At 38.5% G+C, this 27,318-nt stretch overlaps 1 protein-coding gene and 1 long non-coding RNA gene across 3 annotated transcripts in view; one reads left to right on the top strand and one right to left on the bottom strand.

Moving 5' to 3' along the window:
• The window catches only part of LOC105235522, a 64,073-nt gene extending 51,274 nt beyond the window's left edge, over positions 1-12,799 (bottom strand). The window contains exons 1-4 of the long non-coding RNA XR_002141776.2: positions 12,558-12,799; positions 12,219-12,330; positions 7,988-8,133; positions 3,022-3,099 (exon numbers count right to left, since the gene is read on the bottom strand). This is a non-coding gene — a long non-coding RNA (uncharacterized LOC105235522). The remainder of the gene's footprint in view (positions 1-3,021; positions 3,100-7,987; positions 8,134-12,218; positions 12,331-12,557) is intronic.
• A 52-nt stretch (positions 12,800-12,851) lies between these two features.
• Positions 12,852-16,698, top strand: ZNF281 (zinc finger protein 281). 2 transcript variants are annotated; one of them, XM_011218903.3, is made up of 2 exons: positions 12,852-12,992; positions 13,215-16,698. In XM_011218903.3, exon 2 carries the CDS (start codon positions 13,233-13,235, stop codon positions 15,912-15,914), a length of 2,682 nt encoding a protein of 893 aa, XP_011217205.3. In that variant the 5' UTR covers positions 12,852-12,992; positions 13,215-13,232; the 3' UTR covers positions 15,915-16,698. The 2 variants fall into 2 exon arrangements, with proteins under 2 accessions (XP_011217205.3, XP_034522887.1); XM_034666996.1 differs by having other exon boundaries at positions 12,858-12,992; positions 13,219-16,698.
• Positions 16,699-27,318: the final 10,620 nt, after the last annotated feature.

Below are 27,318 nucleotides of genomic sequence, written 5' to 3'. Positions count from 1 at the left end.
GCCCCTCCCCCCACTCATGCTTTCTCTCTGTCTCTCTCAAATAAATAAAATCTTACAAAAAAAAAAAGAAAGAAAGAAACATTATATTAGAGATATGAACAGGGATGTGAATGTCCCATCTGGCACCCTGACTTTCAGGTTAATCTACACACCAAATATCACCTTCTGTAAAATTCCATTATGTTTGTTAAAATCAATATCCCGAACTGAGAAATACTGAAATCTTAATAGGATTGAGTTGCCTAAAGTATCTGTGAAGCAACCCTCACTGGGAATGGTAATCGTGTTAACGTAGAAAGCTGGGTATGCACACGATAGACAGAAACGGCTGTCGTTTTCCTGCTCGCTTTTCTAATTATAATGTGGGTTGTTTTGCAGAACTATTCCATCAAAGGATTGTCTTTTTTAATTGTATGCTTTGTCAGAAAACCAACTCTCTCTATTTCTTTCTTCTCCTACATCCTCTCCTGCGCTTCTCCTGGCAAATCGTCTGGCTAAGCTCTCCTTTCAAAATCTCTACCTTGTGCCCCTCCCTGTCTTCCACATTGTTGCTGCAAATCTCCCTTTTCCATTTCACATTCAAGTTTAACGTATTCACATTTCCTGGGCACTTATTCTTCCATGGCTTCTTGTACCCAGTCAATCAAATTCTACAACTTTTTTCTGAGGAACACGTTCAGATTTTTCATCTGCCTCTGTTGTCACCGACAAGTCCATGCCTCCATGGGGGTAAACTCTTGTGTGGGATCTTCCAGTATCTTCTTTGTGCGGTTCTCGGCCTTTATTTCCCACACCCCATTCTAATTATTTCCATGCCTCTTTACATCACTGGCTTCTGTGGTGATTTAATTCTTAGAATTCCTTTAATAGCACTGCCACTGTCCAGAGTGAATGACTAATTTGGTCTTCATGGAAAACTACAAAGACTCTGATCAGGGTTTTCCATCCAAGCAGGTTTTACTGCACACACTCTCTCTTTTCACATAATCTTTGCCTCTCAGCTATGAGACCTCTCATTGGTCACTATGATTATTTCTTCTCTCTCTCTTTTTAAGATTTTATTTATTTATTTGCGAGAGAGAGAGAGAGAGAGAGAGAGAGAGTGAGCGCAGGGGGAAGGGCAGAGGGAGAGGGAGAAGCAGATTCCCCGCTGAGCAGGAAGCCCAATGCAGGACCTTGGGATCATGACCTGAGCTGAAGGAAGATGCTTCACTGACTGAGCCACCCAGGAGCCCTATTTCTTCTCTTTTAAAACTCAGAATCCCGGGGTGCCTGGGTTAAGCAGCTGCCTTCAGCTCAGGTCATGATCCCAGCTCATGATCCCAGCGTCCTGGGATCAAGCCCTGCATCGGGCTCCCTGGTCAGCGGGAAGCTTATTTCTCCCTCTCCCTCTGCCCTTCCCCCTGCGCTCACTCTCTCTCTCTCGCAAATAAATAAATAAAATCGTGGTGTTTTTATAATACCATAGGCCACATGTATAAGCCTTTCTTTATTTCATATATACACATTTCTTTCCCCCACTAAGCTTTGGGTCCCGAGGATCGTGACTACATCTGCAGTAAGCACTAACTGGGGAGCCAACATTCCCCCGGTGACTACTTCTATCCAATCCCTCCCCATCCTCCAGCTTGAGCTAAGTGGTCTGAATGGAAATGGTCATCATCTTTTATGATCTTGCTTTTCTGATCACAGGACTGGTTAAGGGGTAGACTTGTAAATCAGTCTGAGCCAATCATAATAGCTTATTCCCTGGACCACAGTGAGTGATTCAGAGGGATAGGTGACCTAAATGGGGCCAGAATCCTATCTCAAGAGTTGAGAGAAAGAAGCCAATTTTTCCCTTGTATTAAAAGATGTAAGAACCAGAACCTGGATCCTTTGGATGCTACGCCTTCTTCTTCTTTTTTTTTTTTTTTAAGATTTTATTTATTTATGTGACAGAGAGACAGCCAGCGAGGAGAGGGAACACAGCAGGGGAGTGGGAGAGGAAGAAGCAGGCTCCCAGCGGAGGAGCCCCATGTGGGACTTGATCCCGGAACGCTGGGATCATGCCCTGAGCCGAAGGCAGACCTTTAACTGCTGTGCCACCCAGGCGCCCCCTTGGATGCTACGTCTTCTAGAGAAAAATGATCTGGGAGAATAGCTGAGAAGCAGAGAATTCTTTGTTCATTCCTTTTCTTGCCAATCTGAGATTTAATTATTCAGCTATTTATTCAATTCTAAGAATTCTCTCAATCAAGTGCTTTTATTTGTTTCACCTGGTTTGAGTTGGGTTTCTGTCATTTGCAACCATGACGGTCCTCATCATATATTTAAACTATATTTTTAAATCCTTGCAGCATTGATCTGTAAAATGTTGACCTCTATATACGATAGGCCTCATATCTCACCAATCATCTTAACTTTAAGAAAAAGATCTATAGAAGAAAATACCTGTTGTCAAAATTGTCTAAATTCTCTCCTGAAATTCTTCCTAATTTATTTACTCCCTAAGCCTTTCGCTTACAATACCTGAAAGTTGATGCAAGATAGAATTTATTTCATCTTCAAATAAAGCAAACTCTGACCTCTCTAAAGTTATAGACTCTTTTATTTGCTGATTATCCCATAAAACAGTGATTTGCTTATTTTACATAACAAATCATATAGAAGGCTTATTTTGAGCCAGGTGTTGCGCTAAAAATTTACCTCATCAATCCTTCCAACAGTTATTATCTCCATATTCAGTGAGAAAACTGAAGTGCAGAGAGACTGAGTAATTTGCCCTAGGTCACAGAGTTAGTACATAGTATAGTTGAAATTAATTCTTAAATTTAATTATGCATCAGAACTCCAGTGTGTGTTAAAAATGGAGATTCCCGGGACCTGCTAATTCAGAATCAGACCAAGAAAAGATAAGACTACTTTTTAGATTTTTTTACATTTACCAAAAAATTCTGATCTCTCATCTGCAGGCTTCAGTTATCTTAAATTTGGTTGAGAATACATTTCATGTGGATCTGATATTTAAATTGTACTGACCTTGCTTCAATAAATAATACCAAATGCCTACCCTTCAGGCATTCACTGGAGATCTTAATCTTGAACTGACTCAGCTCCCTGCAAAGGAATAGTAGAAACAGGTATTTTGAGAAAGACTTGATCAAGACATGTTCACTACTTGATCCTGTAGCGTTCCTTACTCTATCACCCAAACAAACCCCCCACAAATCCACACGCTTGGACTTTGTCAGTTTGGTTCTCTGTGGAAATGCTTTCAACCTTTCCCAACCTCTCTCTCAATTAACTAGCTCCCGTTCAATGCTCAGTTTACCACAATCTGGGTATTGTCCTCACCATGCTTCTAAAGCCACTGGTGCTAAGGTCTCCAGCGGCCACCTGGAGACAATACAATTTGGAGGTTAAGGAGGTGTTCTCTGGAGCCAGTCTGGCTCAACTCAAATCACACCTCCGCCACCTCCCAGCCCCGGCACCTTGTGGAACCCCTCCATGCTGCTCAGTGTTTTTACTTGTAAAATGAAGGTAATTATGGTACCTACATCCTGGGTAATTGTGAGGAATGAGCAAGGTAGTAATGCTTGTCCAGTGATTAGAACGGTGCACACACAGTACAAACTCAATAAATGCTCTGCACCAGAATAGAAGGTCCTCAAGAGCAAGATCAGTATTTTGTCCATGACTATCTCCACAGTCCCTGACAGAGTAGTTACTCAAATATGAAAGCAAAGAATTAGTAACTCCCAAATCCAATGGCACTTTCAGGTCCTTTCTTAGTTGATCTTACTGTGACAATCAGTCAAATACTCATACAGCAGTTACCCATGCTAGGCACTGCTCCAAGCACTTTACAATCGTGAACTCATTTAGTTCCCATAACAATTGTATGGAACAGGTACGTTCCCGTGAGCATTTTATACATGATGAAAGTGAGGCACAGAGATGTTTAGTAATTGGTCCAAGCTCACACAGCTAGTAAGTGGCAGAGCTAGCACTAGAACCTAGGCAGTTTGATTTCAAGTTTATGCCTTCAATCTATGTTTGCCACTAATCATTACTTCTTTGAAACTCTCTTCCATTGGCTCCCACGAAAACACCCTCTCTCAACCTCTCTGACTCCTTCATTGGTTCTTTTCTCTCTGCTCCACTCTGAAGCAGGGATGACATTTCTAGAAGGCTATCCAAAGCCATTGCCTTTACTTACTTTACACACTCCCTAGTTGAGGGCATCCACTTCTGTCCATACTCAGATGATTCCCAAACCCGTATCTCTATCCCAGATTTCCTTCCCAAGGCTCAGACTCGTGTCCAATTGCTCACTGGGCCACATTCACATTCAACACATGTAACAGAAAGCATGCAGTTTTTCCATTTACTTCTCTGTCTTAGGAGATGGTACCACCCCACCCCCCCATCACTGAAGCCAAAAATCTAACAATCATCTCTAACCCCACTCTCTGCTTTTCCCACCATGTGAGGTCCGCATCCTGTCCGTTTGCTATTTGACTGTACCTCTTACACGTCTCTGCATTCTCATAACCATTTCCCTGGTTTTGATTCTCTTACCCTGATGATGGCTTCCTAACTGGTTGCCCTGTGCCTCTGTAACCCACCTCCCTCAATGCTATTAGAGTTACTTAAAAAAAAACAAAAACAAACCCCAAAACTCATGACACCACTTTCCAGATTACAACTTTTTAATGATCCCCTTTTCCAAGAGAGGAATAACTGCACTCCTTGACATGGTATGCATGGCCTTTTCCAGACTGCTGCTGTCCCTGCTTCTGCTTTCATCAGCTGCCCCTCACTAGCTTGAAAGCCACTGGCTCTAGCAATTCTGAGCTCCTTGCAGGTCCCCGGGAGAGCTCTGTGCTCTCCGGAAGCTGGGCTGTCTCACAGATCTCTCTTGTAAATGCCTTTTCCCAGCTGTCTCTCTGGTCCCCCTTCCTTCTCCTTCAAGAATCAGATCTTCAGAAAAGTAGCAAACCAAATGCATAATGCAAAACAGGTCATCACTTAATAGATTTCCCTTGCCACCATCCACCCTCTTTTCCTGGAAAAATGAATGATGTATAATTTGCTTATGTTTCTTTTAGTCTACTAATCACAATGAATACACATTTATTGTTAAATTATAAACCCATTTAAAAACCCATTTAAAAACCCATTTAAAAACATAATAAATTCAAGCTTAAATAAATTTAAATAAACTCACTTCCACCTTTTTTCATTCCAATGTATTATACTCTTTATATTAAAAATAATAGGGCGCACTTGGCTGGCTCAGTTGGTGGAGCATGTGACTCTTGATCTTGGGCTGTGAGTTTGAGCCCCAGGCTGGGTGCAGACAGAGATGATTTAAAAATAAAATCTTGGGGTGCCTTGGTGGCTCAGTCGTTAAGCGTCTGACCTCACCTCAGGGTGTGATCCCATGGTCATGGGATCAAGCCCCACGTCAGGCTCCCTGCTCTGCTGTAAATAAAATCTTTAAAAATAAATAAATAATAAAATAAAAATAAAATCTTAAAAAATAATAGTAAGGGGTGCCTGGGTGGCTCAGTCAGTTAAGTGGCTGCCTTCGGCTCAGGTCATGATCCCGGAGTTCCGGGATAGAGCCCCACGTTGGGCTCCCTGCTCAGCAGGAGTCTGCTTTCCCTCTGACCCTCCCCCCCATGTTCTCTGTCTGTCTCACACTCTCAAATAAATGAATAAAATCTTAAAAAAAAATAGTAATAATAGGAATCAAGAAAAAAACCCTACAGTATTATCCCCAAATCAAATCGATATTTTATTTGTCCATCTTATCTTTAGATCCTTATCCAAGCACAGATTCTGTTTTCATTCATATTTAATATGCTCCAAAGAATTATATATTCCACCTCTTTTGATAAGGTCATGCATGTTTCTGGTGTGCTTCTGTCATGTTTCACTTGCCTCCTCTCCCTCTCATCCTTTCCAGTGAGAAGCTAGTGACAACAGTCTGGTGTGCACCTCTCCACACCCTTCTCTCATTGAATCAGTTATGTTTGGGGAGGGGGTAGGGAGGGTTTTGTCATTTGTTTTACAAAAATGAGAGTGTGTAATACATGTGTCTTTTCCTCTTGCTTTTCTCACTTAACAAGGCATGGAAATCACTCCAGGCCAATACACATAGCTCTACCTCATTCTCTCAGCTGCCTAATATCATAAGGGATGAAGATACCACAATCTATTCAGCCATTCCCGTGTTGAAGGGCGTTCAGGTTATTTCCAGTTCTTTACCACTACCCACAGCAACAAGCAACCTCCAACGTACCTGTCCTTGCACAGGAATGCTCCTGTTTCTATGGGATTCAGTCCCCCAAATGGGAATTGTTTATAGAACCTAGGTTGGAGCATGATTTGTAAATAAACAAAAGCACACGGCATAGTGCCATACATTCAAAGAAGTTCAGTAAATGATGATAATGGTAAAGTATATCTGACTATGTGGTTACCTAGCAGCATTTTGATGGGAAAAGATACGTTTCCCGGCAACTAGCAAGTATACATCATCGAAGGAGAATTTGTAAGGAAAGTACAAAGACAGAACCTGGCACATAGCAACTGAGAATCATTGTTGCAAAGCGTATTTCCTGTTGAACTTGCTAGGGCATCTTAGACTGGTAGGGCACCAGGGTGCTGTAAAGCCCTATTAGTGCATACTGAGCCCTTGACCTTCTGAGCTAATCAAACGGTAATATGCTTTCAAAAAACCTCAGCTTTGAAAGGTCTCCCCATTGTATTACCTGGAAGCTGGTGACTTCAGAGGTACGAAGGTGTCTATTTAAGGCAGTTGTATGTGAAAGTGCATTAGATGAGGCGTCAGAACACTAATCCTTGCCTCTGCCAACTTGTCAGCACGATGGCATTTTGAGCAAGCCTCAAAATCCTCATATAAAAAAAAAGCTAATAATACTCATGCTGCCTACTTCACCGTATTGTAGTGAGGAACAAATGGAATTATGTAAATGAAAGTGCTTTGAGAGAGCTCTACATATATTAGCATTGTTAATATTATTCCGATTCTTGAGTGGGCAATGTGCTGTGTGTGGTGGCACCTTCCTGTTCTTTGTATCGCCAGGAAAGAACACATTACCACTGAAAAGGCTGATTTTGTGGCAGTCATGAACTCCACTACCAAAGTACAGAACAATGAATATAAAAATAACAGACTAGATGTCAGCCATTGAATCTATCGGCCGATAGCATTCAATGAACATTTTTGACAATGAAGATATTTACAAAGCTGCTTCAATTTTTAAAGTTCCATATATCAATGAAAATAAAATCATAGAGTATGATTTTCCCCTCTCTTTCCTTTAAGTCTCTATTTTTAACTCCTGTACAATATCAGATATAATACCCTTGTGTTCATTCCCTAGTCCCGGCTCCTACCCATAAAATATACACACACTACAGAAATCCAGGTATACCTGGGATGCTTCCTACCCAATCCCTGTTATTTTTATTGTGATTCAAACTTTGAGAAATTGGTTCCACTATAGATCAATACTCTCTCTCTATTATGAATGGATATGTCTCTGGATAGAACAGCAGAAACTACCTAACAGACATGAGGGATCATTCATTTCAGAAATGTGGCAAACATACAGTATTGACTCTTCGGTGGGACAGAATGTTCGTATAAGGGGTTCAGAAACCTCAGTGCCTGTTGAAATTTGGCAGTTGGTTCCTTTCCAGCTGTTCTTAAAGGTATTCTCTCTGCAGGGATTTAAAAGTGGCTCCCAGCTATGGCTTAAGATTTTTATGTTTTGCTGTTTCTGTTTTGATTCTTCCCTTTGGAAAATAGAGAAAAACACGACATGTATCCAGTAGTGCAAGGTTTATGGAGTTCTGTAGAGTTAGACCCAAATGATCACAACCGTCAATAGTTGGTAAAATCCATGGGGGAAAAAGTCATCATGTCTAAAGTATACAATTGAATTAATTATTATTATCAATGTTTTACCTTTTGACTGGTGGTGGTGGCATCTGGTAGACAACCCATGAGAAAGAAAAGCAGAGATTCCTTAGAGTGATTTCAAGTTTCAGGCTTTGTCAGGGTCTTTGAAGTCATCATTTTGGGGATTGCCTGTCATGCTCTTCAGTGTGCATCTGTTGAAGAAAAAGGAGAAAGAGCCAAAAACCCTCTGAGATTGGAGCTGCCTTTACTTAAAATTGTTTTTCAGTCTAAATCCTTTTTTCAAAAGGGAGACTTTTGTTGTTGATTATTTTCTATTCCTTTAAAAAGTTAAAAGTATTAAAATTTAAAATGTGTGATAAGTAACATAAATAAAAATACTAGGACATACTCCATATCCTCCTCACTTTACCAAGACATGAAGAATAAATGTGATTTTTAAAATTCTCTTCTCTTGGGTTGCCTGGGTGACTCAGTCGTTAAGCGTCTGCCTTCGGCTCAGGGCGTGATCCCAGGGTCTTGGAATTGATCCCCACAACAGGCTCCTCTGCTGGGAGCCTGCTTCTTCCTCTCCCACTCCCCCTGCTTGTGTTCCCTCTCTCACTGGCTGTCTCTCTCTGTCAAATAAATAAATAAAACCTTTAAAAAAATAAAATAAATAAAATACAATAAAATAAAATTCTCTTTTTAGAGAAAACCGAATTTACAAAATGGATAAATTACAGGGGTGCCTGGGTGGCACAGGGGTTAAGCGTCTGCTTTTGGCTCAGGGCGTGATCCCGGCGTTATGGGATCGAGCCCCACATCAGGCTCCTCCGCTATGAGCCCTTCTTCCTCTCCCACTCCCCCTGCTTGTGTTCCCTCTCTCGCTGGCTGTCTCTATCTCTGTCAAATAAATAAATAAAATCTTTAAAAAAACAAACAAACAAACAAAAACGGATAAAATTACAGGAGTGATGGTACACATTGTAGAAGGGCTCTTTGATTTTCAAAGCACCATACAGCCTTCATAGAAACAGCTGAATTTCTTAACATATACAAATCGTAGTGCATACTGTTCAATATCCAAGACATTACAGTGGAGAACTCTATTGCACAAAGCAAAATACTTGTATCTCAAAAATAGAAATAAAATTTGAGTGACCTACCCTTAATTTTATATCTATATAACACAACATGAAATAAAGAATTAGCAATTGTGAAAGGAAGGAGGACTGTTAATTATCTTATACTTTTGTTACAAATCAGACAAGAATTTTGTTTCTTGAATTACCTAGAATATAGGTAGACAAGTAGCTTATAAAATGATTACCATCTAAGCAGCTTGAATTCACTCTGCATTACGTAGATCTTGAGAAAGGCTACTTGAAAGATGGACTTGAGTGTTGATATTGAGCTATGGGACATCACGAATGCACAGTGAAAAAACTTTCACTGTGTTTGAATTGTTAATAGTTTATGACCCAATTGACATTTTTGGTTGTTCAAAACTCTTTATCAATTTTTCTTCTTACTACAAATACATATAATGCAAATTTGTTTCTGAAATCATATAGAGAGTAGTATTGAAAACTAGTAAGATTAATTGTAATGAATATACCATACTACTGTAAAATGATCAGAGACACCTGTCTGGCTCAGTCAGTAGAGCATGCAACCCTTGATCCCGGGTGTTGTGAGTTCAAGCCCCACATTGGATGTAAAAATTACCTTTAAAAAATTTTTAAAAAGTAAAATGATGAAGGGCACCTGGGTGGCACAGTCAGTTAAGGGTCCAACTCTTGGTTTCAGGTCAGGTTATGATCTCAGGATCATGAAATTGAGCCATGTGTTGGATTCCACACTCAGCGTGGAGTCTGCTTAAGACTCTCTCCCTCTACCTTGGAAATAAATAATTTTTTAAAAAAGTAAAATGATGATAATTGAGGAAACTGGGTGTGGGATACCTGCAAACTCTTGGTACTATCTTCTCAATTTTTTTGTAAGTCTAAAACTGTTCTTAAAAAATAAAGTCTAGGGGCACCTGGGTGGCTCAGTCATTAAGCGTCTGCCTTCAGCTCAGGTCATGATCCCAGGGTCCTGGGATCGAGCCCCACGTCAGGCTCCCTGCTTAGCGGGAAGCCTGCTTCTTCCTCCCCCTCTGCTTGTGTTCCCTCTCTCACTGTGTCTCTCTCTGTCAAAGAAATAAAATCTTTTTAAAAAATAAATAAAGTCTATTACAAAAGAAACTAACAAGAGCAAAACTCTTCTGTTTTATTCAATTTCCTTGTAACAGGATCTTTTCCATTATCTGTAAGGTGTTAAGTACTCAGATGTAAAATAAATATTAAGATATTCCTGTAATATTTTCCTTTTGAAAATGTCACATTTCTTAACTATCTGAACCATTTCCAGAAGTTAGTGCAGACTTCTGTCTAGCATTTGGTTTACTAATACCTAATAAGAAGAGGACAATATAGATTTTTATTTCCTAAGGCAAAAACACATGCAAGATTTCTTGTTCCCTATTATCTCTACTAAGTTTAAACTATATCAATTTTATTTACTTAAAAATTTTAATCTTTTAGATTTAAGAGTGAGATTCATTTTATATTTTACAATTAAGCATTTTCTAAAATGAAGGACTAATAAACAGCAGATCTTTGGAACTTTTTAAATAAACGTTACAATAAAAATGTGTGCAATTTTACAAGTGATAATGTGAAATTTATCTTAACTTGAACTGGTATTTTAAATATTATTTAAAAGCTACTCATATTTATTACCCTAAGTTTGTTCTTTTAGCAATTTTAATTAAAAAAATTTTTTTTACCCCACTGAAGATGGTAACAAATATATTCTAGTTGCTGTATTCTAAAACAGTGCTTAGAAATACTGATGCTGAGTGCTATTTCTGTGATTACTTTGACAACATTTTCTGAGTTTAATTTTTTCATTACCCAGCTATCTTCCAGAGACTGGCATACTGATTTTTCTAATTAATAGTCTATGTACAGGAACGGTATTTTTACTTTCTATTTGTGGAGAATTGAATAGCACAACCACTAAGTGATGTGCTGATATGTTACCTTATAAATGCTCAAGGTACAGCTTCTAATGTTGAAAAATAGAAAAATAAATTGACCTTGATGAAGTGTGTCTTCTTTTGTCTGTTCCCAGCAAAGTTTATTTCAGGTATTTCTACTGCTGAAATGATTAGCGTTAACAGCTTTTTCCCTCCATTTTATTTTACAGGGTCTCTTCATCTTCCTGATATATGGGGTATACAACACAGAGGTAAGTCTGCTTGGAGTATCTCAAGGCTGACAGAGTGAATGAGAGAAATGACAGGTTTCTTATCTTGATAACTGAGGAACAAAGTTGGCTTTTCATATGAATGTCCTACTGCCCTTCATGCTTGGACTAGCTTATATGCATCCCAGCTTACCATTAAACACTGACACCCTGAATAAAGGCACAGCCTCATTTCTCATAGGCACTGACTAATATTTTACTACTGCCTTAAGTTTTTGAATTTTGCGGTCTTTCTTTTAACACTTAACTATACTTGATGGTATTAAAGTTTCACAGTTTAAGTGGCAGAATGCTTATATGTAAATGCATGGAATTAGAAAAATATTATTTCTTACCTCAAAATTATCATTAAACATTATCTTTAAAGTTTTTAAGCTGGCTATGAGAGGCCCATAAGGAATAATGAATAGTATTTATGGTCTCAATGGTGAAATTTCTCAGAGAAGTCATTTACTATTTAATTATGAGAAGTTATTTAGCTAGAAATATTGTTGAGAAAATTGACTTGAAATTTCATTATGAAAATATACTATGTAAGTAAAGTATTGTCACAGTTCTAGTTCTTTTATGGAAAAATATTCTGTGATTTATAAATAGTCTTTGTTAGGCAAGCTGCTGGTTTAGATTTCTGCAAGCTTAATAGGAAAGTGAGCGCTCTGTGTATATTAGGCACTGAGTAAAGACTTGTTTGATTTTTGTTGGTCTTTGATCTTAAGATTTTCCTTTGTAATTTTCACTTAAGAAAAAAATTCGTAATTCTGCATGCGTTTCTCAGCATTCTATGCTGAGGGAGGGCAGAGTGAATCCTAGTACGGATCTCAGAAGGGCCTAGTAGTCAGTTTTTCATAAGTAACATAAGGGGCTAGGCAACAATGTAACATGGCCAACAGACTCATTAGCCAGACTGAAAAGGTATGTGGGCATTTAAATAACATCTGATGATGATGAAGTATGTGTGTGGGTGTGTTTTACAGGACTGCTGCACCTGGATTACACGCGGTTTCCTTTTCCAGTAGCCTTCAGGTAGGTTGGCAAGAAGACAACTTTTTTTTTTTTTTGCAACGGTACCTCTATTGCGGTTTCAAAGCAGGCTCCTCCTATAAACGCAAAGGATACACGCCCATTATTAAAATGTTTCCAAACTAAGAGGGATAACAGAAGCAATCTGTTTTAATAAATGTTTAACACTTGAAGTTTACTGCTTTTGGGTAGAACCAAAACTGCCCTAAGTGATCCACTTCTGGGTTTGGATTTTGATTCAATACCTGGACGGCAAACTGTAAGACAGAGAAAGCCCCCACATTCAGTCCTCAGTTTCCCCCACCTTTTCTGCCAGCCTCTTTCTCTGCAGCCCCCGAGCCACGCTGCATTACGGTCCCGCGTAATTCCGCCCCTTGGGTTCCACCTCCTGAGCGTCCTTCCCCAGAAGCCCTCAAACACGTCCATCTCCGTCAGTGCAGCCCACCAATCACGCCAGCTCGCCGGAAAGCCTCTTTCTACAGGGGCTCCAAATCCCCGCCCCTCGAGCCCTGGCCTCCCCTCCGCCCAACCGCCCCAGTGATTGACAGGCAGGCCGGGCGGAAGCTGCGGCGCAGGCGCCGTCGCTCCGCAGAGCTCCCCTCTGGCTGGGTTGAGGAGTTCCCAGCAGACACCGCGCCGCGGCTGCGCAGTACAAGGGAGGCTTTTAATTCCATTGTGGAGAGGACGGCGTTATTTTTATTAACTGGAGGCGACGGCGGCTGCGGCGGCGGCGGTACCCGTAAGTGTTGCCGGTGGGTCGGAGAGGGAGAGGGCGAGGCCTAGCGAGGAGTCGCAGGACCATGCGTACCGGTGCCGGAGGCGACCGGGCTGGGAATTAGTGCTGGGCGCGTTGCGGTCTGGGCGGCGGCGCGGCGGGGTCCTGGGCGCTGCGGTGGTCCCGGCCCGGGGCCCGGTTCCACCCCCTTTCCTCCCTCTTCCCTCTTCCCCCTCCTTTCCTCAGCCAGGCCTCCTCCGGGGTATGAAAATCGGCAGTGGGTTCCTGAGTGGCGGCGGTGGTACCGGCAGTAGCGGTGGTAGCGGCTCCGGCGGCGGTGGTAGTAGCGGCAGCGGCAGCAGCAGGAGGGCAGAGATGGAACCCACCTTTCCCCAGGGTATGGTTATGTTCAACCACCGGCTTCCCCCGGTCACCAGCTTCACCCGGCCGGCGGGGTCGGCCGCCCCTCCCCCGCAGTGCGTGTTATCCTCCTCTACCTCCGCAGCCCCGGCCGCTGAGCCCCCCCCTCCGCCAGCCCCGGACATGACTTTCAAGAAGGAGCCGGCGGCGTCAGCCGCGGCCTTCCCCTCGCAGAGGACCTCCTGGGGATTCTTGCAGTCTTTGGTTAGCATCAAACAGGAGAAACCCGCAGATCCGGAGGAGCAGCAGTCCCACCACCATCATCACCACCACCACCACTATGGGGGGCTGTTCGCTGGGGCTGAAGAGAGATCTCCAGGCCTAGGAGGTGGGGATGGGGGGAGCCACGGCGTCATCCAGGACCTCAGTATTCTCCACCAGCATGCCCAGCAGCAACCAGCCCAGCACCACCGCGACGTATTGCTCAGCAGCAGTAGCAGGACTGATGACCACCATGGCAGTGAGGAGCCAAAGCAGGACACTAATGTCAAAAAGGCAAAGAGGCCAAAGCCAGAATCTCAGGGAATCAAAGCCAAGAGGAAGCCAAGTGCATCTTCCAAACCTTCTTTGGTTGGAGATGGAGAAGGTGCCATCCTCTCCCCAAGTCAGAAACCTCATATCTGTGATCACTGTAGTGCTGCTTTCAGAAGCTCCTATCACCTGCGGAGACATGTCCTCATTCATACTGGAGAAAGACCTTTCCAGTGCAGCCAGTGTAGTATGGGTTTCATTCAGAAATACCTACTGCAGAGACATGAGAAAATTCATAGTAGAGAGAAGCCATTTGGATGTGATCAGTGCAGCATGAAGTTTATTCAGAAGTACCATATGGAGAGACACAAGAGGACACATAGTGGAGAAAAGCCATATAAATGTGACACTTGCCAACAGTATTTTTCAAGGACTGATAGACTGTTGAAGCACAGGCGCACATGTGGTGAAGCCATAGCTAAAGGAGCCGCTAGTGCAGAACCTGGGTCATCAACCCATAACAGTATGGGTAATCTGGCTGTGTTGTCTCAGGGAAATACAAGTTCTTCAAGGAGAAAAACGAAGTCAAAAAGCATAGCTGTTGAAAATAAGGAACATAAGACTGGTAAAACAAATGAATCACAAATTTCAAATAATATAAACATGCAGAGTTACTCAGTAGAAATGCCTACTGTGTCTTCCAGTGGAGGCATAATTGGCACTGGTATTGATGAACTACAGAAAAGGGTGCCAAAATTGATCTTTAAGAAAGGAAGCAGAAAGAATACAGATAAAAACTACCTTAATTTTGTGTCACCATTACCAGACATAGTTGGACAGAAGTCCTTGTCTGGGAAACCAAGTGGCTCACTTGGCATAGTATCGAATAATAGTGTGGAGACCATTAGTCTTCTCCAAAGTACCAGTGGCAAACAAGGTCAAATAAGTAGTAATTATGATGATGCCATGCAGTTTTCAAAGAAAAGAAGATATTTACCAACTGCCAGCAGCAACAGTGCCTTTTCTATAAACGTAGGACACATGGTCTCCCAACAGTCCGTCATTCAGTCTGCAGGTGTCAGTGTTTTGGACAATGAGACCCCATTGTCCCTTATTGACTCCTCAGCTCTAAATGCTGAAATTAAGTCTTGTCATGACAAGTCTGGAATTCCTGATGAGGTTTTACAAAGTATTTTGGATCAATACTCCAACAAATCAGAAAGCCAGAAAGAGGATCCTTTCAATATAACGGAACCACGAGTGGATTTACACACCTCAGGAGAACACTCAGAATTGGTTCAAGAAGAAAATTTGAGCCCAGGCACCCAAACACCTTCAAATGATAAGGCAAGCATGTTGCAAGAATACTCCAAATACCTCCAACAGGCTTTTGAAAAATCCACTAATGCAGGTTTTACTCTTGGACACGGTTTCCAGTTTGTCAGTTTGTCTTCACCTCTCCACAACCACACTTTATTTCCAGAAAAACAAATATACACTACATCTCCTTTGGAGTGTGGTTTCGGCCAATCTGTTACCTCAGTGTTGCCATCTTCATTGCCAAAGCCTCCTTTTGGGATGTTGTTTGGATCTCAACCAGGTCTTTATTTATCTGCTTTGGATGCTACACATCAGCAGTTGACACCTTCCCAGGAGCTGGATGATCTGATAGATTCTCAGAAGAATTTAGAGACTTCGTCAGCCTTCCAGTCCTCATCTCAGAAATTGACTAGCCAGAAGGAACAACAGAAAAATTTAGAGTCCTCAACAAGCTTTCAGATTCCATCTCAGGAGTTAGCTAGCCAGATAGATCCTCAGAAAGACATAGAGCCTAGAACAACGTACCAGATTGAGAACTTTGCACAAGCGTTTGGTTCTCAGTTTAAGTCGGGCAGCAGGGTGCCAATGACCTTCATCACTAACTCTAATGGAGAAGTGGACCATAGAGTAAGGACTTCAGTGTCAGATTTCTCAGGGTATACAAATATGATGTCTGATGTAAGTGAGCCATGTAGTACAAGAGTAAAGACACCCACCAGCCAAAGTTACAGGTAAGGTCCCAAAAGTGACCTGGCTGGAGGTCTAATGTAATTTTGTTTTATTTTGAGAACACTGCCATTGGAATGTTTCTACACGATCCTATTAAGAATAATGTAATGCCCTTTCAATGCAACTTTTCATATTTAGTTTATTTTGTTAGCGTGATTTTAGCTCTGTTTGTATTATGATTTTTAATCAAAATCAATAGATTAAAGATAGTTTGACATTCAAAGTGACAATGTTTAGCAATCAAATTTACATGTATAGATCGTCAGGGAATAGCCCAAGAGTTTTAAATGCAAAAAAAACCACAAAAAAACCAAAAAAAACCCAAAAAACAAAAAAAAACCCTACCAAAAAAAAACAAAACAAAAAACACACAAAAAAAAAACTTTGTTGCTAGGATTAAGGTTATTCTAATTGCTTTACTCTCAGGAAAGTGTAATAACGCATGGGAATTCTGTACGTTATCACTGTAATGGAATATCCAATTTACAGATAGTATGATATACATTTCATCATTTAAGTAAGGGATCGAAAACATTTCAAATTGCTCTATCTGGGCTGATATACATTTCATCATTTTTAAGTAAGGGATCGAAAACATTTCAAATTGCTGTCTCCATCTAGGCTGATCCAAAATTCTGAGATGTTGGCTACCTGTATTTTGTTGCAGCTTTTAAATGTACTCTGACCTTCCAAACCATTCATTCCAGCCTGGTAGAACAAATATTCTTGGATCTTTGATCAAAGCCTGGAATGATAGCTTTAATAAAAGAAGAAAAAAAAATAGCACCCTCTCCTTATCCCAACTGTAACAAGGCTGTAGTTCCATTAGAAGTTATGATATCTGGCAGTGTTGATGACCGAGTGGTTGGTTGGTACCAGTATTAGAAGCCAAGTTGGAATTACATAATTCTTTGAAATTTGGGGTATGCATTATTTATTATACATGGCTTAAAACATTGTTCTATTGTCTGTTATTACATGTCACCCACACTTCTGGGTTTTTTTTTTGTTCTTGTTCTTGACCTACCCTCTTTCTTAGAGTTCTGAGCCTGCCTTGTTCCCTCCTCTATCTGGACAGTTTCAATTTGAGAATGATTTACATTCCATTAGGTAATTCATTAGGCATTTTATATGCCTTATGGCATTCAAATACTAAACAATAGGATAAACAACCCCCCATGGACCTTTTTAAAAAAAATAAAACCCATACAGATTTCCATGTATAATAAAGCCCCACATAATCTGAGCTATAGGTATTATTACTAAGGTGGTAATTCCAAGTGGTGATATTGCTAATGTGAGGGATAAGAATGTCTGCGTTTAGTAATGACATCAGAACCTCTTTGTGAAATTGCAGCCTTTAATGTACATTTTAAAAGGGTGCATTAGTCAGTATTGTACAGGGGTCTTGTAAAGTCATCAAAACTTGCTATGAACGCTAATTGCCATTTGAAGCTACTGATAAGCAGTAGCTCTGCTCTAAACCACTTTTTAGCAATTGTATTTTTTTCCTGATTATATTTTTTAATGTACTTTGATGTTTATGCTGATGAGTTTTTTATGTACTTTTGGTGATGTTTCAGTCTTATGTACTCTTCTGACGTCAGAAAAGTACCACTGGTTGTTTGCAGTCTTATTGTGTAATCAGCCTACCACAGGCTTCCATGTATAATAAAGTAATTAATATTGTGCAAGTGTAAAACACTTCTGTTATGAAAGCAGTGTTTGGAAAATAAGAAATTATTAAAAATGGTTACAAAATATTAGTTAATTTCCTTTCCCCACTTTCCTCCCTTAAGTCTGCTTACCAGCTAAAGGGTCACCTGTTTGTCATTGCAAGATTCTTAGAAAATGTGTTTAATCCTCTTAAATACACTCAATACTAAAAAAGTCTGTATTTCTTATTTTGGTAAGTGCGGTAAGTTCTATTGGGTACAGAGTACAAGCTGTAATAAAAGGATGGAGAGGACCTTTACCACTGTATCTCTTAAGCTGTATGATTTTTCTCCAGTGTTTGTTTTATACAGGTTTTGAATTTCTTTAACTTTTATTGTGTGTACTGAATACTGCATATGTATTATTCTGATTGTTTGCTCTAGTTTACTACCAATAAAAGACCTGTTAATCACAAAATTGAAGAAAGGAGATATCACTTAATATCCAGTAACATCTTTCAGGTTTTTTTTATTAACTACATTTTCTAAAATAATTCACATTGGTGGTATAACCTGCATTTTAGGGACTTGTATTTTTATTGTGGTGGTGGTTTTTTTTTTTTTTAATTTAAGTATTTCGTATTTCTAGGTTTATTTGAAAATTGGTTGAGTATTTTCTTTGTGTATGAGGTGCACTGTATGGAAGGGTAGAAATTTAATATTATGTAAATCAGAACATATTTTGTTGAAATTGGGTTACCTATCCTAAATATTATACCAGAGAGACTATTTATTGAGACCTCATTTAAAATCAGATTCCAGTACCTTTTGGTTCTAGATGGATCCTTTTTGTCTCAAAAAGGTTGTAATAAGATAACAGTATGACACAAAAAGGGCCTTGAGCATTTTTAGTAGGAATAAAAAAAGTATTAGTCATAGTTTAACCATGTTTAAAAAGGTTTAAAGTATAGATAGCAGAAGGAAAGAAGTGAGACATTTAAATATTAGAGACGCAGAAGAGATGTTTGGAAATGTCTTTTAAAGATGGAGACAAAATTGTGTATGTAAAATCATGAGAATATTGTGTGTTGAAATTCAGTGGCAACAAATGTTGAATTAAGGAATAAAATATTAAAGGATAGAATAGGTCTTTGAAACTTTGCTTTTTTTGGCATATGATACTGTTGTAGGGAAATGATAAATTATTTATATTAAGCATAAACATGGATTTCTCTGTAGAGAAATATCTACTCCTGGGCCCACATGATTACGAAAAGTAAATTAGTTCTTTCTTTGCCAAGGTCATTCCTAGATTTGGTCATTTTCTTGAACAAGACTGCTAAGCAGAATCTCACCAAGTCTGCATTCAAATCCAGCTCTTGATTTCTCTGCACAGATGACTTCTCCGTTCTAGGTTAACACTAACTTTTTTTTTCCCCACCCACCCCTCCCCTTTGTTTCTGTCTGCAGAATGTCCTTATCTGAATATGATCTTTTTAAAATTAAGGTTTTTACTTTTAAGATGTTAGGATATGAAGTGGGAAACTGTTGTATTGTTGTACAATCAGGATGAGGAGGACTACCATAATTGAGCAGTTGCTAGTCAGTAATTTGGTAATTCAATTATGAGAACAGAAATATGTGGGGGAAAAAGTCTGTACTTAAAAAAATTTTTAGTAGGCTCTACACCCAACTTGGGCCTCGAATTCACAGCCCCATAAATCAAGAGTCAGCCAGGCACCCTTGTACTTAAAAAAAATTTTTTTTAAGATTTTTTTTATTTATGTGACAGACAGCCAGCGAGGGGAGTGGGAGAGGAAGAAGCAGGCTCCCAGCGGAGGAGCCCAATGTGGGACTTGATCCCGGAACACTGGGATTACGCCCTGAGCCAAGGGCAGACGCTTAATGACTGCGCTACCCAGGTGCCCCCTGTACTTAAAATATTTTAATATTTTAAAATTGTGAACAGTGATACAAATATTTCTACCTCATATTTAGTTTTATGTATTGAATTAATCAGGTAAGAGAGGCAAAACTTTTTGTTCCTTCCTGGTATTTGGCATTTTATAGTTACTTGTAATTAGTAGCATTTAAGTCTGAACTGGGTGACAGTTTGAGCAATATGGCCTCATGAGGACATATACAATCCTTAGTTTCCAAATTCATAGGTCTTGTTAAACTGAAGAACTTCCCTCAAAAAAAAAAAAAAAAGCTTCTGAACTTCAAAGTTATATTTTTAGAGTAAACTATATCTGAAGACTATCATTTTTTTTTGAGTTTTATGGTCTTCATGTTTTTCTAATCCATAATGACAGGGTTTTAATTTTTAAAGTGTGATGCAAGATTCCTTTGTTAGTGCTATGATACGATCCATGCATCATGTTGTGTGAGATTACGTCAGTAATGTTCCATGAATATTTTTGTGATGGGATCCATTACCACAGAGGAGGATCTGTGGTGGTTTGCCAATCTTCCTGTAGTTCCTGATAGATTTTGAGGGAAAAAGTTGTGTTAGTTCCACTTGTTATATTATTTACATCCTTAATAATTGATTACTTGAAATGAACATTAGCATGAAGACAGCACTAGGAATTCTGTTGCCTTATCCTTGACCAAAAAATTCGAAAAATCCTCTGAGATTACAGTGAGTTTAAAAAGAGATTAAGCTATAAAGAGGCGTACAGTTTTAAAATTATTTCTACTTTCTTTGTGCCTGTTTTGCGTTTTAAAAAAGTACTGACTGCATGTGAGTAATAAGTGGATTCTATTTAAATTTTCGATGAGCCTTTGGCTCACTCTAGGGAAGAACTGTTCAATGTTTTTAGGGTTACAGACTCCTTGGGCAGCTGCTGATAGAATTGCTATCTCCCCACCCCCGTTCATTAGAATTATATTTGCACATGAAAATTTACAAGCCAATCTGTATGCTCACAAGAACCGCCCCCCCCCCCACACAAAACTCCCAATAAAAAATTCTTGACCTGTGGACCTTAGGTTAAGAATCCCTGCCTTGGGGCACCTGGCCGGCTCAGTGGGAAAAGCATGCAACTCTTGATCTCAGGGTCGTGAGTTTGAGCCCCACATTGGGTGTAGAGATTACTAAAAAAAATAGACAGACTTAAAAAAAAAATCCCTGCCTTAGAAGACTGCCTAAATATTGAAATTTTATTTTACAAACAGTCAATACCTAAACTACAGAAACATCAGATATTAAGAGTACTTAAAAGTTTCTTAATATGCAATTTAATTAGTTACTTAGCATTTATAGAACACATTTAGGTTACATAAGGCCATAAAGTTTTATGATAAGCTGGTCAAGTAATGAGCTGAATATACTTCTTTGCACAGTTTCTCATCTGATAATAAGTGCCATAGAGATGCTAAACTTGACAATAGTTCAGTATTTTCCATCAACAAAGACGCGTTAACAGTGTAAAATAACTACGGTCAACTACTGCACTGTTGTAGTTGTACAGGAGTAGCTTCCCCACATAAGCATGTATGTCGACAAAAATGAGCACCCACCACCAACCCATACCTTTTTGCCTAGAAAGAATAATACCGAGTTCTTAATAACATGAGAACTCTGCTTCATATGGCCTGAGTGTGACTAGCTAGGTTGAGATACACTGTGCAAGATAAGCCTGGAAAAGTATGTTGTTACATGTTGAGATAGGTATCTCTTGGGAAATGTAGATAAACAGCTGGAGAAAAATGTAATGATTTGGATCTTATACTCCAAGGGGAAGATTTTGTTTCCTGTGTTTGTAGGGAGTAAAAGAATAATGGGCAGAGGTTGCGTGTTAAGGGAGGTAAGGAATATATTAGAATAGAAGAAGGGAAGGAATAGGGTTGAAGGAAAATAGGGAATATAAATTTACTCCAACATGGACAGGGGTCCTGAAGAATTTAAGTGACTAGAAGGGTAAGGGAGATCTTTGAAAAACTGTTCTTACTCTGTCATTCTTTCAGTTCAGACTTCTTTAGGTACTTTGGTTTGGTATGAACTTTAGTACTATTGTGGAACAATTAATAAATAACTTAACAGACAACTGTGGTGAACTTCTGTTTACATTCCCAATCTAGGAAAAAAATGGCTAATCTTTGTGTTTATGTATTAAATCTTTTCTTTAGTAACTCATAAAATCACACAGCTTCCATTGGTTGGTGAGAATTGTAAATAACTTTTCTTATCAAAACAATTGCAGTCAAAATTATTGTCATATGTGATGAAGTGAATATGCACAGCATTTAGGAATTAAGACAAAATCTCTGAATCTACATCCCCAACCCACCAAAAGAGAAATGTACAAGTACAGCATATAAAGGCATATTGTGTTATGACAAAGGAAAAGTGAGTGATTGTAACAAGTTGGAAACTCCCTAATTAATTATTATTTTTTAGATTTTGCTTTGAAAAGTGTTGTTTAATTTTAACTTGTGGCTGACTTATTTGTTCATTCTACTTTCTATAAGATCTTGTTTTTATAAGCATTATCTATTGGAAACAGAAGTTAGGAGCTGGAGTTTTAATCTTGATTTTTGAGATAAATGCAGCTTTTTAAGTCTGGAAGTGACATTTTTAGATTAATTTTTTAAGAGTGGATTACAAAATTGAATGACAAGATCAGCAGTGTAACTGTTTTATGTTTGGTTGCACATAAACTAGTCTCTTCCTACAAGGAAGCCAAGTATAAACATTTGGAAGAGAGTTCCTTCTTTTTGGAGAATAATGAGAACTGTAAATGGGTATCATTGTGGGTCTCCATGAATAGACAACCCATGACCTTGATCAGTTTAGTAGTGGAACTGGAAATATCCTCTCTGAGGCTGCAGTTTCTTACTTAGTGGCCCCAAATAACAAAAATGCTAAGTAGAGATTAGCAGACTGAGATGGGACCTGGAATTTTCATCTCACAAATGGATCAAGTACAGGAATGAAAGTTATGAGAATGTTTGTATTTAATAGACCCAACATGCAAATTTTACTCTGTCATAACCACAACATTAGAAAGCTGAGTTAGTTTCATGGCACTGCTTTTGTGCGTTAAAACGTTTTTAAAAATTGGTCTTGAGTGATCCACTTTTGTTTAAGTAGCCTTTCAATGAACATCTTAAAATTGTGTTAATAGTGTGAAGGATTATGTTGTTTCTAAGGTAAGTTACTGTGGAGTTTTATTTCTTTGAATTTGGGAGACAATGGTGCAGAAGTTCCACACATTTAATTATTTTTTTAATGCAGTCCACTAGAATATCATGTGTTTCTATACGCGATCACATTTGGAATAGTCAGCTGTGTATTTTTTTTATGAGTGTTAATATTAGTGATTTGACTGATCTCTTAAAAGCAAGCGCTTAAGAAAATTTGTAGGAGTAATCTGAAACCATTACAATCTTTTTTAATTGCCTCATTTTTAGTAAAGACAAAATTATGACTAGACTTAACATAGTTCAGGATTTATATGAATATAAAATACCTAAGAATGTTGGACATAGTATTAAAAAAAAGTATTCAAACTGTTGTGACAGATTTGTCTTTGAAAGGGAAGGAAGGACTGTTGTGTAAAGGAAAAGTGTAAAGGAACGTAAGGAGATTAATATTAATGGACACGTTTATCACAGTCGTATAGTAAAAGAGCTTAAAGATTTGAATGAGGGATATTTGGGAGACTGGTAGTAATGGTAAACTGATAATGGGTTACTGCTGGTGAATCACAATAATGTATTATGAAGGCAAAATTAAAATGCGATTTGGGGAGATTTCTAGAGAAGACTGGTGGAATGAATAGAAAATTACAGTTTTCAGTTTGTTTACTCTTTGATTTTATTAAACCTCTAAAGCAAATTGATATTTGATAAGGAGAGAAAAAGTGTATTAGTGAATGATGTAATGTTATCTTGCTGATAATGCTAGTGTGTGTGACCTATAAAAAGGAGAAAAGTTAGTATTTAGGAAAAGATGGGAGAAAAGGGGGCATCTTGCATAATCATATGTTTCTAATAACATTTAAATTTCCTGTCTTGCAACTGAGATTTTGAATTACTGTAATTTCTTATGGGTGAACATCTTAATTTGTTAAAAAGAATGCTATCACAAACAACTAATTGGTTAATATAAGGTAAAGGAACACTTTCATTCCTAGCTAAAAATTAAGTAGCAAAGAATTATAAGGGGAACTTTTTTTTTCTGCTTTTAAATCCTGTCAATTCATCTATGTATGTAGTTGAAATCTTATATAACATGCAAGTAAAATTTTATAGGATTGGATGTATAATTACGAAATTATTTCAAGGCTTCCCATGGTGTTTAATGATAGAAATTATTTTTCTGATTTCCAAACTCAAAATAAATAATATGCATTTTATAATTTAATAAGATACCATTCTGGATTATATTCAGTCATTCACCCAGCTGAACCAATACTCCCATCTGGAGCTAAAATACAAAAACATTTTGAACGGTCTGAGTGTACTGCTTGTTAAAAATGTTCAGTACTGAAATATCAGTTGGAATTTTGGCAGCTGAATATGAGAGCAGAAATTCAAAATATTTGTAGAATTGCCTTTCATACTTCAGTTAGTGATTTTGTTTATAAGCCATGTATAAATAATTATTTAGCTGATCAAGTTTATTCTCACTAACGCCCCCTCCCCATGTACTTGCTTTGAAATAAAATATTCAGAACACAAATTACTGGGGCTGAATATATTTTAAAAATTATATTTTCAGATGAAATACTAGCAGGAGCAGATGGTAGGGACATTGCTTGGCAATAAATAATGTGTTCAGAGTTATTAAGATTGTAACAAGAAAGGAAAAAGTTTAGCCTGTCAATAGGAAGCAAAACACTGCTTAAACCTGACTTGATTTGGTTTGAAAAAGTTCATTTCTCATAAACCTGGCTAGAGAATTGAGCTTCACAGAACAGATATTATTTTTGAAATTCTTTGTTCATATAAGGTTTAAGGTAGATCCAGTTTCTCCCTGTGTTTCAAGAACAGCCACTTCAGATCTTTTAGGAGGCTCTCAAATGTTGGAGAGCAGCAGTTGTTCTGGTTTATTATAAAATGTGAGTCAAAGATTTTTTTTTTAAAGAAAACTGAAATTTTTCACATGGTAAAATTAAAATGCACTTCAGAAATGTCTATTGAAAGGTAAAATGAAATACTTTATATTTAGCATTTACATTGTGAACATGTGAAATGAATTATTCTTTTAAAATGGTCACTATAGTGTATTTAAATAGAATAGAACAAAGAAATAATAAATTTAGTTTATACTTTGGAAATGGATGTCTTCAGAATTCTCTTATTCCTCTCTGCCGTTTGTTCTATGAAATCCTTAGGTTGGTTGAAGCCTATTAACTTATTAATTTATAAATAAGTTTTAGTCATATTTTTTCTCAAATATAGCATCACTGGATTTTAAATTAGGAATAGTGAAAAATGTTTTGATAATTTTATAGTTGTGCTTTGGTGATTTGATTTAAAATTGTCTTTGTAATAAAAATAAATTGAGCATTTTACTGTTACCAGAGGCTCTCATAAGTAAACATAATTTTTAAGTTGGAAACTATGGTGCTGAGTGCTCTTCTTGATTTTGATCCCAATTACATTGTTATCCAAATTGAACCTGGAGGGACAACTGCTTGGTCTTGAATTTGGAATGTATTCTACTTCTCCATTTAGCTAATTTTTAATCTCATAATCTCTCAACTGCTCATAATCTACCAACTACAAAATTTAGAGATTGTACTATGTGTTGGAGTAAGCATTAAATAATGTTGAAGCAGAATGTGGAAAAGAAGGCTTTTGCTGATCAGTTAGTGAAATCAGACACATTAGTCATTAGTATTTTGTATTATATGGTAACCAGAAATTAAGCTAAATGTTTTTTAATATCATACATTTCAGCATATTGCATATAGATAGTCGTTACATCATGAAAAAGATGCCATGTGAATTTAAGAGATTATTTAGTACTGGGATTTTCAGATTTTTCATTCCATAAAGTATTCCATGCATCTCTCTCATCAGTCTTAGAAGCTGAAAGGAAGGCAATGCAGACAAGTATGGAATGTACTTTTCACTAGCAAATAACTCATCTGCGTAGTCTTCTGCGGTCCTGATTCTTGTCTCAGTGAAAAGTTGTTTTTAGAATGTTTAAAACATTCATCAATGCTCCACCACCTTCTCTTTGGCTTTTCTTTCTCATCTCTAATCAAAGTCCATCATTTCCACAGATCCTTAATTCCAGTTTTCCTGGTTTCGTTTTTGCATTTTTTTGTACTTTTTATTATTGCAGTTTAACTGACATGTAACATTATGTTAATTTTAGGTGTACATCATGATGACTTGATACATGTGTGTTTTGTGAAATGACTGCCACACTAAGTTTACTTAACATCCAACCCCACACATAGTTACCATCTTTGGTTTAGGGTTTTTTTGTTTTTTTGGTTTTTTAAGATTTTGCTTTATTTTATTTTTTTAAGTTTTGCTTATTTAAGTGATCTGTACACCCAACATGGGGCTTGAACTCACGACCTCAAGATCAAGAGTCATATGCTCTTCCAACTGAACCAGCCGGGCACCCCTAAAAATTTATTTTTAAGTAATCTCTACACCCAACATGGGGCTCGAATTTAACAACTCTGAGATCAAGGGTCACACATTCTGCCAGCTGACCCAGCCAGGCACCCCACGATCTTTGGTTTTTAAAAATCCTCTGAGCAGACATCCGGGTGCCCACTATGGGCCAGGCTCTATTCTAGGTGAGTAGAGGTGAAAAGAGAACACAATTAAGTGACCTTAAAGTCTAGTGGAAGAGGTGGGTGAACAAATGCTTTTCCTGTGGGGGTGGGGTAGGCTAAGTGCTAGGAAGAAAAATAAAGCGACCAGAAAGTGAAAGTGAGTTGGGTGCTCTTCCAGATAGGGAAGTCCTGGAAGGGGTAACATTGGAACAAAGACTCAAAGGAGGCAGGAAAGTGAATCTGGGGAAGAGATTTCAGGGTGCTGATAACCAATCATGAGGATTAAAAAAAAATCACTGGGGGTGCCTGGGTGGCACAGCGGTTAGGCGTCTGCCTTCGGCTCAGGGCGTGATCCCGGCATTCTGGGATCGANGATAATTTTGCTTGTATGTCATAGTGCACATGGTGCTTGTGTGCTATAGGTGGGAGTATTTTCTTTAAAAAAATTTTTTTTAATTCCAGGATAATTAACATGCAATTTTATATTAGTTACATGGGTGCAGTACAGTGATTCAACAAGTCTGTGCTCATCACAATAAGTGTACTCTTAATCCCCTTCATCTGTTTCACTCATCCCCCCATCCTGGGTGGGAGTATTTTCCTAACACTGGTGAAGAACAGAGATCCAGGGAGGGAAGTGACCTGCTCTCTTCTAAGGTTGGTGAAACCTCTTCATGAATCTAAATCTTGTGGCTTTATTTTGTTTAGTTTTTAACTCTACTCATCCTACTGTGCCTTCTTCTTTCAGAGGTCTTTGGCTTTAAGGAAAGATCCATATAAAAAGCATTCTAGTTAGGCCTAATTTAAAATCTTGGCTCTGGCACGGAATAGAAAAAGTTACTTCATCTTCCTGAACCTGGGTTTCTTCATCTGTAAAGTGGTCCTTGTAGCAGCTGCCACATGGGGTTAGGGCTCATAGTTCAGAGGTGTTAACTGTTACTATTAAATCACTATTTAAGTGTCCCAGGCCGTGCATGTGCAGCATGTCAACAAGGATCTTGT

This window comes from Ailuropoda melanoleuca, chromosome 8 (assembly GCF_002007445.2).
Source record: "Ailuropoda melanoleuca isolate Jingjing chromosome 8, ASM200744v2, whole genome shotgun sequence".
Lineage (NCBI taxonomy): Eukaryota > Metazoa > Chordata > Mammalia > Carnivora > Ursidae > Ailuropoda > Ailuropoda melanoleuca.
The sequence above is the reverse complement of the archived record's forward strand: the minus strand, read 5'-3'. Positions and strand labels throughout refer to the sequence as shown.

What these genes read in the sequence shown, in the direction of transcription:
- ZNF281 (XM_011218903.3), top strand. Translation starts at nt 13,233, where the DNA reads ATGAAAATCGGCAGTGGGTTCCTGAGTGGCGGCGGTGGTACCGGCAGT.